This window comes from Lontra canadensis, unplaced genomic scaffold, assembly GCF_010015895.1.
Source record: "Lontra canadensis isolate GAN:19392208 unplaced genomic scaffold, GSC_riverotter_1.0 scaffold3, whole genome shotgun sequence".
In the NCBI taxonomy this organism is placed as follows: Eukaryota; Metazoa; Chordata; class Mammalia; order Carnivora; family Mustelidae; genus Lontra; species Lontra canadensis.
The window spans coordinates 54,225,532-54,241,400 of record NW_022630997.1 but is presented as its reverse complement, the minus strand read 5'-3'; the positions used below and the strand labels follow the sequence as shown (position 1 = coordinate 54,241,400).

At 36.7% G+C, this 15,869-nt stretch overlaps 1 protein-coding gene across 13 annotated transcripts in view; it reads right to left on the bottom strand.

The window, feature by feature from the left end:
• ANK3 (ankyrin 3) overlaps positions 1–15,869 on the bottom strand; it is a 670,144-nt gene that overhangs the window by 16,838 nt on the left and 637,437 nt on the right. For 4 of the 13 annotated variants that reach the window (XM_032842453.1, XM_032842476.1, XM_032842456.1 and 1 more), the window contains 5 exons: positions 15,183–15,326; positions 11,799–12,477; positions 8,668–9,046; positions 6,833–6,883; positions 4,934–5,020 (listed from right to left, as the gene is read on the bottom strand). In XM_032842453.1, coding sequence (XP_032698344.1) covers positions 4,934–5,020; positions 6,833–6,883; positions 8,668–9,046; positions 11,799–12,477; positions 15,183–15,326 — 1,340 coding nt within the window. The remainder of the gene's footprint in view (positions 1–4,933; positions 5,021–6,832; positions 6,884–8,667; positions 9,047–11,798; positions 12,478–15,182; positions 15,327–15,869) is intronic. The other 9 variants (XM_032842487.1, XM_032842497.1, XM_032842505.1 and 6 more) reach the window with 4 other exon arrangements.

Sequence of the window (15,869 nt, the reverse complement as noted above, 5' to 3'; positions counted from 1 at the left end):
AAACAAAAAAAGTGAAGGCATAAAGACATCAGAAAAGCCAATAAAAGGTCAGGAAATATTTCCTTCTAGTTTAAAAATGAATAAATGAGATGTTTTTGAGCTAACTCTGGGAAATATCCAGCTCTTTGCCTGTTAGCTAATTTGAGGACCCCAGGAAAATCCAGTAAAATAAAATCCTACTGGATAGGTTATGAATGGACTCTTTAGTGGGGAATGATGCCAGTTAACTATTTGCATGGTTGCTAAGAGGAATGTGAAATAAGGTATATTTATAAACATAGAGAATACGTGAAGAATTTTGATTTATATTAATAGCCTTAGAAACAAGCAAAGCCCTATTTATAAATAACAAGTCATATAAGTTGTTGAGATCTACTCTGGCATGTGGGGCATTTTCATGCTTCCTATTGAAAATTCATACTGTTTGTATACAGCTAAAGATAAAGATACCTCTCTCACTCTTAAGTGGCCATTTTTAAAAAAGATTTTTATTTATTTATTTGACAGAGAGATAGAGAGCACAAGTAGGCACAGAGAGAGGGAGAAGAAGGCTCTCTCCTGAGCAGGGAGCCTAATGTGGGACTTGATCCCAGGACCCTGGGATCACGACCTGAGGTGAAGGCAGCCGCTTAACCGACGGAGCCGCCCAGGCACCCTTCAGTGGCCATTAAATACAGTCAATTAGTGCTTTAATAAGGCCAAAGTAAGTTGTGTGGTGATGTGAAAACTCACTAAACTGAGGGAGCAGATTAGTTAGGAGCTGATTAGATGAAGAGGGAAGACAGTAAGGAGTCAGGAAACATGTTCTAAAAAAATAATCCATCTTTAATTCTGTCAAATATATTAGGGACCAAGTGTTTCCAAGGGGAGGTCTTTTGGGGGCCTTTCTTTAATGACAGAAATGACAGAAAATAATCTCTAATTAGTTCCTAAAGTTCTAGAAAACAGTTTGTACTTTTAACTGAGCAAAATTTCCCCCCAGGTCTTGTTGATGACACTATTTTTGGCAATACACCCCCCCCCCCTTTTATCTTTCCTATTTCAAAGGAAAATTACAGCACATATGGTGTCACAGTAGCATTCTGGTGGCCACCTTAATGAGGACTAGCTGTTCTTCCCTTTGGACCTCTGCTGGAAGCATTGCATTTCATAATTTTTATTCCTCTGTCCTTGAATAAAAGGAGGGAATAACAGCACGAGATGTACCAATTTGCTCTGATGTTTATAACATTAGGACTTAAACTTTCCCCCCAAATGGGATGGATATCACAGTTGTGACAGATATAACTTAGCAGGTTATTAAGCAGTATGTGATGGTGTAACCCATTTTTATATTCTGAAAAACCCATTTGCTGGGGATGTGTGTGCATATGCATGCACATAACGTATACATACATTTCATACACATATCAATACATGTACATAAAAATAATCTGAAACTCATAAACAGTGGTTACCGCTGGGAAATGGAATGAGTAGATCAAACTTTATATGCTTTTGATTGCTTGATTTGGGGAAAACATATATGTAAACTCTTAATCCAAAAGTTAGTAAAAAATGTTCAGAAGTAGAGATAAAAATACAGTTGAATTATATAATAATAATTCAGTTACTTGAATCTTTACCAAACTCCATAATAGTTTGGCTGTGAGTTAAAGTTTTCCCTTTTGTAATCACTGACTTTGCTAAGAAAATGCTATATAAAAAAGCTCATAGGACTAGTTAATTTACTAGCTACTAATTAAAACACTTCTAAGCATTTGAAACCATTGTGATTTCTCAAATTATAGAAATAAATGGATGTGCTTATAATATCTAAAAATCCCCCAACTGGAAGAGTTTGTTCACTTGACTCATTCCTTAGGGACTTGAAAATAGTCAATGTAAAAAAAAGAGTCAATGTAAAAAAAAAAAAATGTAAATTATATGTAATGTAAAATGTAAAAAAAATGTAAAAAATAGGCAGTGTAAAAACAAAAAAATAATAAAAATGAACTTGATAAGAAGTGGATATGTAATTAAAGAAAAAAACTATAAAATTATACTCCACCAGTTGTACAAACTGAATGGCTAAGAAGACAGATTGGCCTTGACTTGCAGTCATGAGGCCCTGAGCACATCCCCTGCTGGTGTGGACACTGCAGCCCAAGATAGTTGGGGGAGGGAAGGAACAACCCCAAAGTAGTTTTCAACTTTGAGAGCCTATATGCTAGAGGGATGACTACGGCAAATAGTATAAACATGCTGGTCCAGCCCAAGGCTGGACAACCTCCATGAACAAGGCCAAATTCTCAGCATTCCAGTCCCATCAGATAACTTTCAGGAGAGACAGCCCATGACTGCCCTGTTCCATGCCACTGGATACATTTAAATGGCCAAGTGCCTAGTTTGGTCTAGGAAAAGTTATTCCTTTATCATTTGTTCTAGAAGAGAAGGAAGGTAACGTTGAGGGAAAGGCAGGTAGAAGGCAGTGCACTGGAAGGCTAGAGGTCAGGTTCTGGGGTTCCAGACTACTTGCTGCTCTGTCTGGTTATGGGTAAGCCAACTGTTCTCCAGTCCCTTGGTTTTTGTCATCTCAGAAAAGAAGTGATTTTAGTATCAATGATCCCTTTCCATTGTAACATTCTCCTTCTATGTGTTTGGCAGAGGCGGTTCCCATGTCACAAGTACCGTATACTACAGTAATTTCAAACTCTTTTAACATTAGAAAGATACCAACATGTAGAGTGAAGAGAAACGCAGCAGAAGTGTGATCCTTTCCAAAAGCCCAAAATATCTTACAGAAAAAGAGTAAACAGATTCTTATGTATGTAATTTGTAATGATTTTTTATCATACCTATAGCCTCCAATTCTAATTATAGCTACTTTTTCTAGCTTTTGGTTTCTCCAAGTTTGATTCTATTGTTTATACAGCGCTCTCCTCACTTACAAACCCATGCTCTGATCATTCCACTCAACCTCCCTAAAATTACACCAACTTCAAGAAGTGGGGGTTTTGGGGAGAACAGACTTCTCTGTTTTATGAAGCCATCATAATATAATTTTGTCTTTTAAACTTAAGCTCTTAATAAAAATGTTTATATATTTCACATAATTATCTATTAAGTTCAAATATATAAATAACACATTCTGATAAAATTACTTAAAAGCTAACTTGCTAATGCACGTGTAGAATTCTAGAAGACCAAGAGAAATAACCCTCATTGATCTGGTGGGTTTTGTGTTTTTATTGTTTTGTTTTTGTATTCTTCAGAGTAAAACTTCTTTATCCTCTCCCTCTCTCTTTTTTTTTTTTTTGGCGGTTTTATGTTTTTTTTTTTTTTTTTTTTTGCAGGATTATTTTCTTCTGCCCTATAGAGAGAAGATTCAGCTTTTATAATGAGCAGCTTTTACAAGTAATGCGGTAGATCTGGATGCAACAGGAGTATGATGCACGTTAGGCATAAAAGGCAAGTTATAAGATGATATGTCTGGTGCACTTTTTTGGATGTTTCACTTTAAAATACTATTTCTTGAAGACCTTGATTCTGGAAAGGGCAAAGCCTGCCTGAGCAAAGAGTATAGCTTTAACTCCTTCAGAAAACCTGTATTAAGTATTTCTTTTCCCTAATCCCAGCAAATGTGTGGGAGGTGACTATGAGGATTTTATAAGCAGGGTGAATAATTGCAAATATGCTGGATACCAATAAGTAACTTGGCTTGCCTAGATGGAATTGTCAAAGAAGTGATTCATGCTTTTTTTTTTTTTTTTTTTTAATGTTAAAGCTGTCTATTGATTGATTTGGGGATGGTTTAAGATTTAGACAAGGACTTACTTTCTTCTCTAATGCTTCCAGAGCCTGAGAAAACCTACACTAGAGCAAATTTGGCAGATTTTCTGCTCTTCTTTCATCTGATCTACGTGAAACGTACAAACAGCAGGATTAAGAAGTTTTAGCTGCCTAAGCCAACTTCTCTACTCTCTAGGGGGTCTCCTGACACTTTGGAAAGGGATGATGAATCTGATAAATGCTTTTCAACAGATATTTCTCTTCCTTTCCTTCTCTCCAGAGCTGTCCACCAAGGAGCCTCAAGTTACTTGGACCACGTTCAAAGGCCCGTGTGATGAAAATGGCTTCCGGGTTTCTGCAGTCGGTTATTCTAACATCAAGAAACCTTTCTCTAAAGACAGTAATGAAGACAAGCAGCAGACTGTGAAAAGCACTGGGCTGGACCTGACCAGGCATACAAAGTCAGGGCTTCCAAACGCCTTCGTGGGGGAAATGAAGGTTTATTCATTGCATTCAACTGTGCTGCAACAGGGGGGAATAATATTTTTCACTTCCAGTAAGAAATGGTTCTTATAATTAAAAATACAGCCTGATTTTCTGTATATTAGTCAAGTTAAAGCCTTTTTCAGGTTTTGTCTGATTTTGTTTTTGTCACCGATATCCATGCCAGGCTATAACTCCAAATTCTCAGCTACTGATTGGTAATAAAGAACTGATTTTTACTCAAGATCTGTTCAGGCAGTAGGAATTTGAGACTGAGGAGGGGGCCTTTTCATTATTTCATTGTCCTTCTCCATCTGACCTCATAGCTCACTGTGGCCTCTGACGTTTCCACTGAACATTGCATTTGATACAAGCTGTTCTCTCACCAAGATAAAAATCTTTGTTCACATACAGTGCTTTTTCAGGGAAAACAGGATACAAATGCCAAGAATTCTTAGACAAAATTACAGCTGCCACAAGTCATACACAGGCCTAGACAGAACACTCACTACCATGCACAGGACCCTTTCCTCTTGGTGGTGGTTCTTACAAGTTTTCAAATGTGCAAAGAAACATATAGAGAACTGCTTAGTTATCAAGCATGCTGAATTTTCAAGACCAAAAGGAAGGACTTTCTAATCCCAGAGCAATGCCCCATCACAATCTGGCTACAGGATACCTTTATAATCAAACGCCGGCGAATAACGCGGGTAGTGACTCTCCGTTCTTCCTCTGAGCTTGAATCACTCTCACTGTCTTTCAAGTCCTGATAAATGCATTTTTTAGTATAATTTTACCATCACATTTAAAATAAAAGACATTCTGAGAAGGGAAATCAAAAAAGAATTACTTTCACTTGCTGGTTTTCCCTGCTAAGAACATCATGGTATATATTTGGGAGAATCTTAAAAAAAAAAAAAAAATGTAAGTGGAAGAAAATTTTGAGCAGGACCCTAAATGAAATGACTCTATATATGTATGCATATATGTGTGTATGTATATTAATATATATATTTAATTACATTGATCTTTATGTGCACATATATAGTAAAGATCAATGTAATTACATTAATTAAAAATAACTATGAGACATTTTGGTATCAGAAACTACATGCTACTCATTATTAGTTTGAAGAAACATTAATATTCATTTAAAATTTGTTTTAAATCTCTACACATTTGACCTGAATGGCCATGCTTCACTTGATCGACAGAAACAGGTATAGGATTTCTGATTTTTATGAAATTAAAGAATTGACATGAGTAGAATGTGTCACGTATATTTTTATCAGGAGATTTTTAGCAGCATAATTTTCTCCTAACACACAATAGGTGCTCAGTAAGAGTTTATGCAAATGAATGAAGGAATAATGTAAAACATGTAAAAACTTGGAGTTTTATTTTAAGGATCTTATATGAAATGAGGACAGAAAAAACATCTGACAGACAAGAAGATGGTATAGACAAGAATACAGGAAGTACACAAAATTTTAATTTTTGGACAGTAAGGATGAGACAAAGGAAAAACTACCACACAGTTCACAACTCAAAGGGACAAATATCTCTGGCTTCTTCTTAACTGTCATGGTGAAGACTATTTACTGAATGATTTTATCTCTAAATTTTAATGGTGGAATTCTGAAAATAGTTCTGGCATTTTATTTTCTAAATTTGGTAGTTGCCCCAAATCTGAGAGTCCTAGAGATAGAAACTGCAATTCATATCCATTGGAAAAATCACTGGCAGTGTTGGTAAAAATTGGGGGGAATAAAAATTGTTATAGGAGGTACAAGTATTGGCTAAAGTGATTATGAAATGTTGTCAAATAGATAATAAAGTAGGTCACTTTTCACCCAAGTTACACTTAACAAATACTTCAAAATAAAATATCAACCTTAACTTTGTAAGAAATTTCACCTGAACAAAATACCCAACTGAATGATATGGTATTAAAAGGGAAGAGTTTTCAAGTTTCTTATTCCATGCAAAGATATTGGCTACTAAGTTCCCTGATACTGTTAAAATGTTTTAGAAAAGATTATAAAATTCAGAAAATGTACAGTGATCCCAGTACTGTGAAAGGAGACACTGAAACAGCTCAGAACGTCAGAAAAAATAAGAGGAATTCATGTTGTGAAAGAAAAGAATTCCCAGTCAGCATTCAGGAATCAACAGGTTAGATGAGGCAAAAGAGAAAATTCAATCTGAATTATTCATACACAGAATTGTAAACTGGGGAGAGGTTTTCACTTGGGTAAACTGAAAAGCAGAACATATGTGCATATAAACACTACCAAACCTAGACATGAATTGCATTATAATCCTCTCAAGAATCATGAGACTAGTCCCTTACAGAAAGAAAAAAGGCCATTTGGCCAATGTTTCAGTTTCTACTCTCTGCTAATCTGAAGGTGAAAGGTGGACAGAAGATGCTAGTAGAATCTCAATCACAATTCCTTTTAGAGAATTCTCGAGAACTGGCAAAGAGGGTAACTAGTAGACAGACAAATGGGGTTGTTTCAGTACATTTTACTATGGGTCACTGCATGGAAAGAGGTGGAAAAGAGCAGAAGTTTACCTTGTAACAGCAGGCAGTCATCCGTGTAAGAGCCGCACCCGGACTTTTGACCTGATTTTTTAGGGGACAAAAAGGGTGCTGTTTTCTGAGATCGTACATCAGATGACTTACTTGGTTGCTACTACTCTACTCCCGTCTAGCCACAAAAGACACAACCTGAACATGTTTGGATTTCTTGTGAGATCAGAAACTCCCAGAAACTTTAACTCCGTTAAGAACTTTTATGCTCATGAAAAGATTTTAGGCATTAGAATAGGACTAGTGACAAGACCAAAAGCACAATCTCATAAGAAATTTGAAAACATTTTCTAAGAGTAATTATATTCCAGTACTGATGAGTAATTAATTATGTTCCAGTATTGATGGACTCAGCTGAGCTTCCATTCAGGGTTAAGACTTTTCTTTCAAACCCTCTTTTGCCTTCTCCCTGGTTCCCCAGTGGCCGATGTGTCCACACACACAACTGCTTATTCATATTTAGATGATGATTTGATTTCAGAACTTCTCTATGGATTTTTAATGGTAAACTTTCATAGTTAAGACATCACAATGTTATTGCTTCTTTCTGTGTGTTGTGGACTCATTTCAAAAGGGGAACATCCAAGGTCATACTGCTTAAATATGCTAAGAATTAACTGAAAGAAATCAATACTCAAAACCCATTTGTCAGGAAGTGAAAGGAAGGCCTGAGAACTTTACTTCCTCTCACGTTCCCTCCTAACATGTGGGAAACCGGTCAGCAGCTAGCCTGCAGAGGGACCAGGAAAGGATATGATTAGTTGACCAGCTAGCCGATCAGTAGCTTCCGAGTGACTGGGAGTTTACTAATAAAGTTTTTGTAAACCACAACTTCATCATGGACTTGCTAGCTTACAAAATAATTTTGTGTTTTTTTTTTGTTTCTTTTAAATCCCAAACACTGCAGGAGATCTTAAGCACCACTGGATGTTTTAGGGAAAACTGCAAGTATTACTATTCCAAGATGTCCATGTCTTGGCCTATGCCTACCGCATGGTCCGGGAAAAGACAAGACCGAGAGAGCAAAAAGCAGTAAAAAATGTAGGAAATGGAACTAACTTTTATTTTCTTTTATCCGTCTATGAGTTATAAATTTCAGTTCAGAATTTTTTTAATATCTAAAAGTGGTAAATCTCAAAGAATGAAAAAAAAATCTACCACAAACACATGTTTAAGTACAAAGCAAAAGCAAGTAATTCTAGGACACTAAGGCTTCAAAATTACGAGAAACAAATATTAAGAAAATTTTCAACTTAGATATAAAAATGATTAAAATGATACGTCCAACTTCAAATTTCTCAATGCAGTCAAGCAACAGTGTATATACCCACCTCATTTCAGGCTCGGGCACTGGGTTTCTTTAATTTTTAAAACACACTTTCAGATAACAGCCTTTCTAGGGTAGAACTCTTAGGTGGGTCACATCTATAAACTCTTTAAGTTATTTAGAAGAACCAGGAAAAGTCAGAATAATTATCCTCCTTCCATAAGACAGACGACTGGGTTGGGAGTTAGGAAGCCCAAATCCAAATCCTAGACAAAAATTGCCACTGGACCTTAAGCGTAACTTCTCTGTAGTTCTTTTTTTTCTCCTGAAAAATGGCTGAAGGCATGCATATTCCTTTTTCCTACTCAGTGAATGAAAATATAATCAAATAGCATGAGTGTTACCTAGTTCTTTCTTCACCCCCGCCATTAGTGTTAGCACTGATAATTGGGAAATAGTAAAGAACCAGCATCACAAGATTAATCAAAGGATGGGAAGCATTAGTACTCTTAGTTTAACTGACAGTGTATCAGATAACTAGACTGCATACCTTTTGCTCAGACCCACTGGACCCCTCTTCTTCGTGCACATTATGCCTTGGCTTGCCATCTGCCAGAGGAGTCCTACTCATCTTTTTCATACTGACAGGCACACAGGGTTTAGGTTCTTCTATTACAAACTTGCTGGTTTCTTCTAGAGCTTTCTGATAGGCTGTTAGCGATGATGCCGGTTCCTCCACATGAGCAGATCCATGTATTTTTGGTTTCAGAGTTTCCTTAGCACTCTGTTTCCCTATATCATTTTGGGATTCTGGAAAGTAGGATTTTGTCTTTGCCTCTGGAGTGACTTCTGCATGGCTCCCATTTGCTTCAAATTTTCCAGGTTCTCCTTTGAGATATGAGGTAATAGAATCTCGACACTGATCAGGGCTGCAAATGAGAAAATGTGGAAATTTACGATGGTAATACATGGCTGAAGATGGGCTTCAGAAGCTCTAAATTTTTAACAACCACGTTTGAAGCCACTTTTATAGGCATGAAATAGAAAGGCATGAAAAAATCTAATGTGTGAAGGGCGATCATGGGTTTGGGTTTGCGGGTGAGGCCCCAGGCTTCCCCCACACCCCAATTCCCAAACTGTCTAGCTATGCTGCCCTTGTTTCTGTTTTGTTTTGTTTAATTGCATTGCTACAGCTACTTGGATTTGAGATTTTAAAAAGTCATCCTGAGAGGTTCACGGAGAATTCCAGACCCACCAATGTAAAAGAGGAGGATATTGCAAAAGGCTTTCACATTGCCAGTGGAAAAAACTGCTGGCAGAGAATCAAACGCATTCCTGTGATGAGAGCTCTGGCATCCCCAAGTACCGACACTCCAGTCTTTGGATGAGTTTCCAGTTGTGAATGCTGCCATCCTGATTCTGCAACCCTAACACCCTTAACTTGGGGCTCCTCCTTCCCCTCCCCTGATCTCTGCTGACTCCCGCTGGTGAGTGGGTGCTGGTGCTCACCGGTCACTTCTCAAATTCTGTGAGGACTATTTTCTTTTCAACTGTTAACAATCTTTCTCTTCCAATAGTTTCTTTTAAATTGATTTCCAATTTTTATTTTCTAGCTTGCTCACTGTTTTTACTGTCTTTATTACCTGTAGAATTCTGAAGGTGAAAACTAGCAGAATATTTTATATGCATGATATATATCATATAGATATATATCATGCATATGTAAGTAGGTGTGTATTCTTATAAATCAAATTCTGATTCTATATAAACAATCCCCAATCAACAGCACACCTTATTCCATATGTGTGAGGACAAACAGTCCCAGCACAGAGTGAAGACGCTATAATCTAAATGTATCTATTTCCTGCTATGCAAGTATAGATTATGTTATTACATCAGAACACAGACATCAAAAATAATACTATTTGTTGTCTTTGCAACAGTCTGGTAGGCTGAGCACAGAATTCTTTGGTCTTATTCTTCTAAAGGAATTTTGTAGACTCCTTTTTTGCAAAATGTTATAAACTCCCTCTTTGGGAATTTTTATCAAGCAAGAAGCTTATCAGCAATACGAAAATATTAAATATGGTTATAAAAGAAACAAGTTGGATGCAAAAACCCCTGAGGTTATCCCTAGTTGCTACTGAAGTACAATATATTTTAATCTGATGTATGCATAAGCAAAAATGATGCCAACTGTTATTGACTGGTACTATTTGTACCAGTCATGTCTACAGCCATTCCACACTCCAGCCATTCCACAGGCTTTCTTTTTTAATCTGTTAACCTGCTTGAGGTTCCAGTTTTTAAAGCTGATTAGACGGACATTCTTAGAGCTTAGGAATTCATCCAGAGCCACAAAATGCAAACCTAATGCTGGGGGATATGAACCAATGTCTGAAGGGCCCTAGATTCTCACTCACCTTCCTAGAGTTAAGTCAACTACAAAAAAGAACTAGACTCATGATTAGGGAATTATTTTGATTGTAATCAAATTGCCACCATGGCAATATTATCTGGAGTGAAAAATTATATATGCAATGTTGCAAATTACGTAAAATGTTCATGTAGGAAAAAAGAAGGATATACAATGTTAAGTATTTTCTTAGTATGGTAGGAGGACAGATGACTTTTTGTTTCTCTGCATTTTCTACATGAAGACATTTAGAGGGGTGTCTGGGTGGCTCAGTTGGTTAAGCGACTGCCTTCGGCTCAGATCATGATCCTGGAGTCCTGGGATGGAGTGCCACATCAGACTCCCTGCTCGGCAGGGAGTCTGCTTCTCCCATTGACCTCTCTCCTCTCATGCTCGCTCGCTCTCTCTCAAATAAATAAATAAAATAATTTAAAAAAATTAAAAAAAAAAGACATTTAGAAAGATGTATGTAAAAGAAATCTACCCAAATTTTAATGGCGGTTATTGCTAAATGATGGGGTTTTGATTTCTTAAAACTGTATTTTAAAGTTTGCAAAATAAGCGTATTACATTTGAGGTCAGGAAACAATAGAAATGTTCATATTTCTAAAAGACATGGGGTTTTATTTATTACACTATTTTGAAAGCTCATTCCTTATTGGCCTTGTGAAAAGAGTAATACAAGTAATGAACTAGAAAAGAGCAGTTTTCTAAAGTAAACATAAACATCTTTGGCATGCATGTAAAACTGCATTTTACTTCAGGCTAACAGTAGTTGTTTTTATGTTTTGTTTTTTTAAAGATTTTTATTATTATTATTATTTATTTGTGAGAGAGAGAGCATGAGCAGGGGGAGGGGCAGAGGGAAAAGCAGGCTTCCTATCAAGCAGGGAGCCCGATGTGGGTTTCGATCCCAGGACTTTGGGATCACAACCTGAGACAGATGCTCAACTGACTGAGCCACCCAGACACCCTTGTTTTGTTTTCTTTTAAGTAGGGTCCATACTCAGGGTGGAGACCAGCACTGGGTTGGAACTCATGACTATGACTTTGAGAACTGAGCTGGGTTCCAGAGTCAGATGTCATGTAACTTTTCCTCTCTGGATAAGCAGAATGAACCAACCTTAGAGGCAGGCATTATCCCCAAACTGGAATGGCGATTTAGCAAAGAAGAGTAATTGCTAAAAAAGCAGGTACTTAAAACAAATGATTCACTAACGCGTAAACGGCGATTCGCTCTTCTTTTTTCCAAAATGGAGCCATACCTGTCATCCAGCCGTTCCAGTAACCCACCAGTTATTCTTCGAGCCTGAGCAGGGGACTCTAGGTTTCCACTTGATGTCTCGTTCTGCCAACCTGAAATTGAAGACATTTCCAGTTCTGCTTGCTGAACACGTTTAAGAATAGCCTGTACTTTTTCTTCTGTCATCTCCTCAGACTCTACTCCTTCTTCAAGTTGAATGTCCTCAAATAGAGATTTGAGTTTCTCTTCCGTCATCTCCTCATCAGGACCAGATTTTCCTTTCTCTTGCTGCTCAGAGCATACTCCTACTTTACTAGGCTGTTTCGAGGGCTTTGCTGGTTTAACATCTTTTGGGACCCCAGACATACTTCCGAGGTATTGAGGATACTCACTCAGACAGACATTCTCCAAATGGCTCTCATCTACATCCACTGCGTCAGGCATTTCTGTTAAAGGCATTGAGTCTTCGAGTTTGCTGTCTTCTAAGGAAGTGTCTTCTGCAGTTACCACGGGAGGTCCATCTGCTGAATGCTCTACGTTCCCCTGGGAAGGCACTAGCCCATCACTCAGTCTACTGGGGGTTCTAAGGGGAGACTCTATGCTAGAGATATCGCTAAAATAATCATCTTGCTGGAAAGGGGTGGGTGGTGTGTAGTGCAACCCTGTGGGAGTTTCCAGTTCCACTTGAAGGGAAGGATAACCTATGGAAGACAGTACATTCGGACTGACTGGAATGAATTAGAGTATAGCAAACAAAACACATGGAATGAATTAAATTATATCAGGTATGAAAATGTATGATGAGTTACAGAATAATGTTCATAAATTTATTGGTTTAGTTTAATTAAATGTAATACAATGAAATAAAAGACTAGCACAAACTATAATAAAACAATACTAATTAAGATATAAATGATTTCTATCAATTTTGATAATTATAATACAGTAACTTAAATACACAGACTAATTCAATACAATACAAAGTTAGCTCTTGTTATATAAGATATACTTATTCCATGCCAAATTTATTATCTACTTTTAGCATGCAAAATCCATATTTGGTGGACTGCATACAGTAAGCCACAAGAAATCAATTTTTATAATAAGTCACTTATAACTTATTTTAAGAGCTTTACATATGAACAATGCTATCCAACTCTAATTCTTTTTTTTTTTTCACTTGAAATTTAACGTGAAGAAAAATAAATTGAATTTTTGGAAGGAAATTATTATTAGATCTTAGAGCAGTAGCACTGGGGAAAAAATCCAATATGATGTTAGGAAAAGGATTTGAAAGGCAGATAAAGTAGAAAAGACTCCAAGGAAAATTTTCAGGTGTCATAATGTGACAGAGATGAAAGGTTTGCGGTGTTTATGAAGGTCTTAGTGAACTTGGTGATAGGGGTCCACTCAGAACCATAAGTCAAATAAAGAGAAAAAAAAATGATACACAACAGAGACAGGAAGAAAGCCCTTTGCAAAGAGCTCTCTGGATATTCACGACAATACTGTGAAACACGGAGGTTTATTTACCAGCCTACTGAGAGGGGAAATAGGGAACAATTCCCTTGTTTTAACCTTTGCTGTGGGGACAAAGGGAATATTTTTCTCCTTCAGCAGAGAGAGAAGTCAACAATGGTCTGGTCATGGTGAGGAAAGGAGGTTTCGTAAAAGTTCAAAGAAGAGGAGAGACAGGAAAAAAAGGCAGCCAAGCACATTTCTGAATTAATGGTCCACAAAACTACAGCCTAATTTTCCCATCAGTCCATGACAAATACCAACTTAGCTTTTGTTGTAAATTCAAACTGCTATAGGTAAGTATAGTCACCTATAAACCAGAATGTTGTTGAAAAGCTGAGATTAGCTGAGGTTGATAATCTGCCTAAGTGAAATTTACTTCATACACACCTTCCTAAAGTTCCCTATGAATTTGTAAAATAAGAAATAAAAAATATTAAGATGCGACCATGAAAAACTCTTGTGAATTTATTTAACGATATTCTGATTTTACAATGTTAAAAATAAATAAAGCTTTCAATTTGGTTGACTATTTCCATTATTTTCTGGTTATCTTGCTTGTTAATTTTTTTCCTCCTTGTTAGCTATTTTCTTAATTTTTTTCCCAAAAAAGAATATTAAAAGATTCCATAAACTATAACTTGGCAATAATTCAGAATTTGATATAACAATGGTCTACTGCTAGTGCAAAAAGAGACTGGCTACCATTACATGGCCTCACATGTAAGATGAGGGCTTGAAGAGAGCTTTTTTCCAAGGTTCTGTGGCATTTATAAGCTTAAAATGAAATGAATTTTGACATTACTCCCCATCACCTTAATGTTATGTAGACAATAAGGTATGCTTTAAATTTTTTGTTGACTTTAACTTTAGCAAGCATAAACTTTTTAAAGAAGTTGACAACTTTGTTACATAATATATGTAAAACAAGAAGCTGTTGGTTTTTGTTAATCTAACTCTGCCAGTTTAAAAATGGGTAAAAAAACACCATATTTTTCAAAACCGTGTAGAAAAATATCCCAAGCTCTTCTTTCTACCTCCACACCATCATCATTTTTTACTCAAAACTCATTATAGGAATAAATTTCCATTCGTAAAGGAAGACAAGCACCTTGAAAAACATAGCAAGATTTTGTTATACTTGACTTGATACTTTGATTTTAGAAAAGCCCCAATTTACACAATGAAGGAAAGATGACAATATTATTATATAAATTAAGCTAATGTCGAAAAGGACTTACTATGTTATTAGTGACATCTGTGCTCACTGAGTTAGAAATGACACTGACTTTTATACATGATAGATCAGGCAGGGTTTTTCCAAACAACAAATGGAACCATTTAAAGATAAAATAATGCTAAATAAGTAAAAAATATTTTTGAGTGATGCACTAGATTTTTTCAGTACTTGCTTAAATACTTGGCCCCAGACAGGAACTCACCATTTTATTTAACAATGTGTACACTATATGCTAAAACTTGACCCAGTAATTTGGTTGTTTGATCAAAGATAGCTTAGAGTTTGGTCTTATCAATATGTGAATAAAAGAGTTCACTAGTTTTTTAGGTTAATGTGAAAATGACAAAAACAATGCATTCTCTAGACATTAAATTTTCTTCCACTTGGTCATGTAAAATATTCGAAATACCAACTCTTTCAATTAATTTATGCTTTTATACCCCATTATTTGTATTTTCTGTAATAGACATTTATTAAGTTTGTTCTAGCAGAGTGTTTATTTGCAGACTCTAGCAGAGAAAGAGCTGTGAAAATGAGAAATTAAGTCAAGCAAATCACAATTTAGTTAGTTTTAAGCGACTGCCTCGTCCTACACACTTTCAAATTTTATCAAATGATTAAGTAAATAGGAACACTAAATTCAATTACCATCAACAGGGTCATGGAAAACATTGTTCTCATCTGCAAAACTTCTGGTGCCTGAAATATTTCCATAATCAAATATTGGTCCTTCTAGGAGAGTCACTATATCTATTCGATTAATTTTTGTCAAGACCGAAGTTAAGGCATCAGCTGAAAAAGGAGAAAACAGGGTTGAAAACCCGATTAAATTATTTTCCGCCGTCACCACAATATCCACACAAAAGCACAGTGATCTCCACCCGCCTAGAGTTTTAGCTCCTCCTCCCTGCAGCTCTGCCAAATCACCATCCGGAGGGCTCAGAAAGCTCGATGTTACAGGGAAGTCCTGTCAGGGTCCTAAGAATCACTTGGTGAAGCTGTGTGGGGTGACAGCAACATTCATTCCACTGTAAGATGCTGAGCAGATGGGCCTCAAAATAGCCAGACTCATTTTAGTTACAAGGGGATCTATTACAATTTTAAACATGTTCTTCTCCTTTTAGACTGTCAAAATAGATCATCCTCATATTTGATGCTTAGCATTTTAATGACTTACTAAGGTCAGGCTGACACAGGCAAACCCCGCAATAACTTATTCCACATTGTCGTGGGTTGGCACTTGTCATAGTACAGCAACTCTCCCCTCCCCCTACCCCAACAGCATCAAACCAAAAGGAACCCAAAAATATTGGAGACGTCTCTGCAGCACAGATG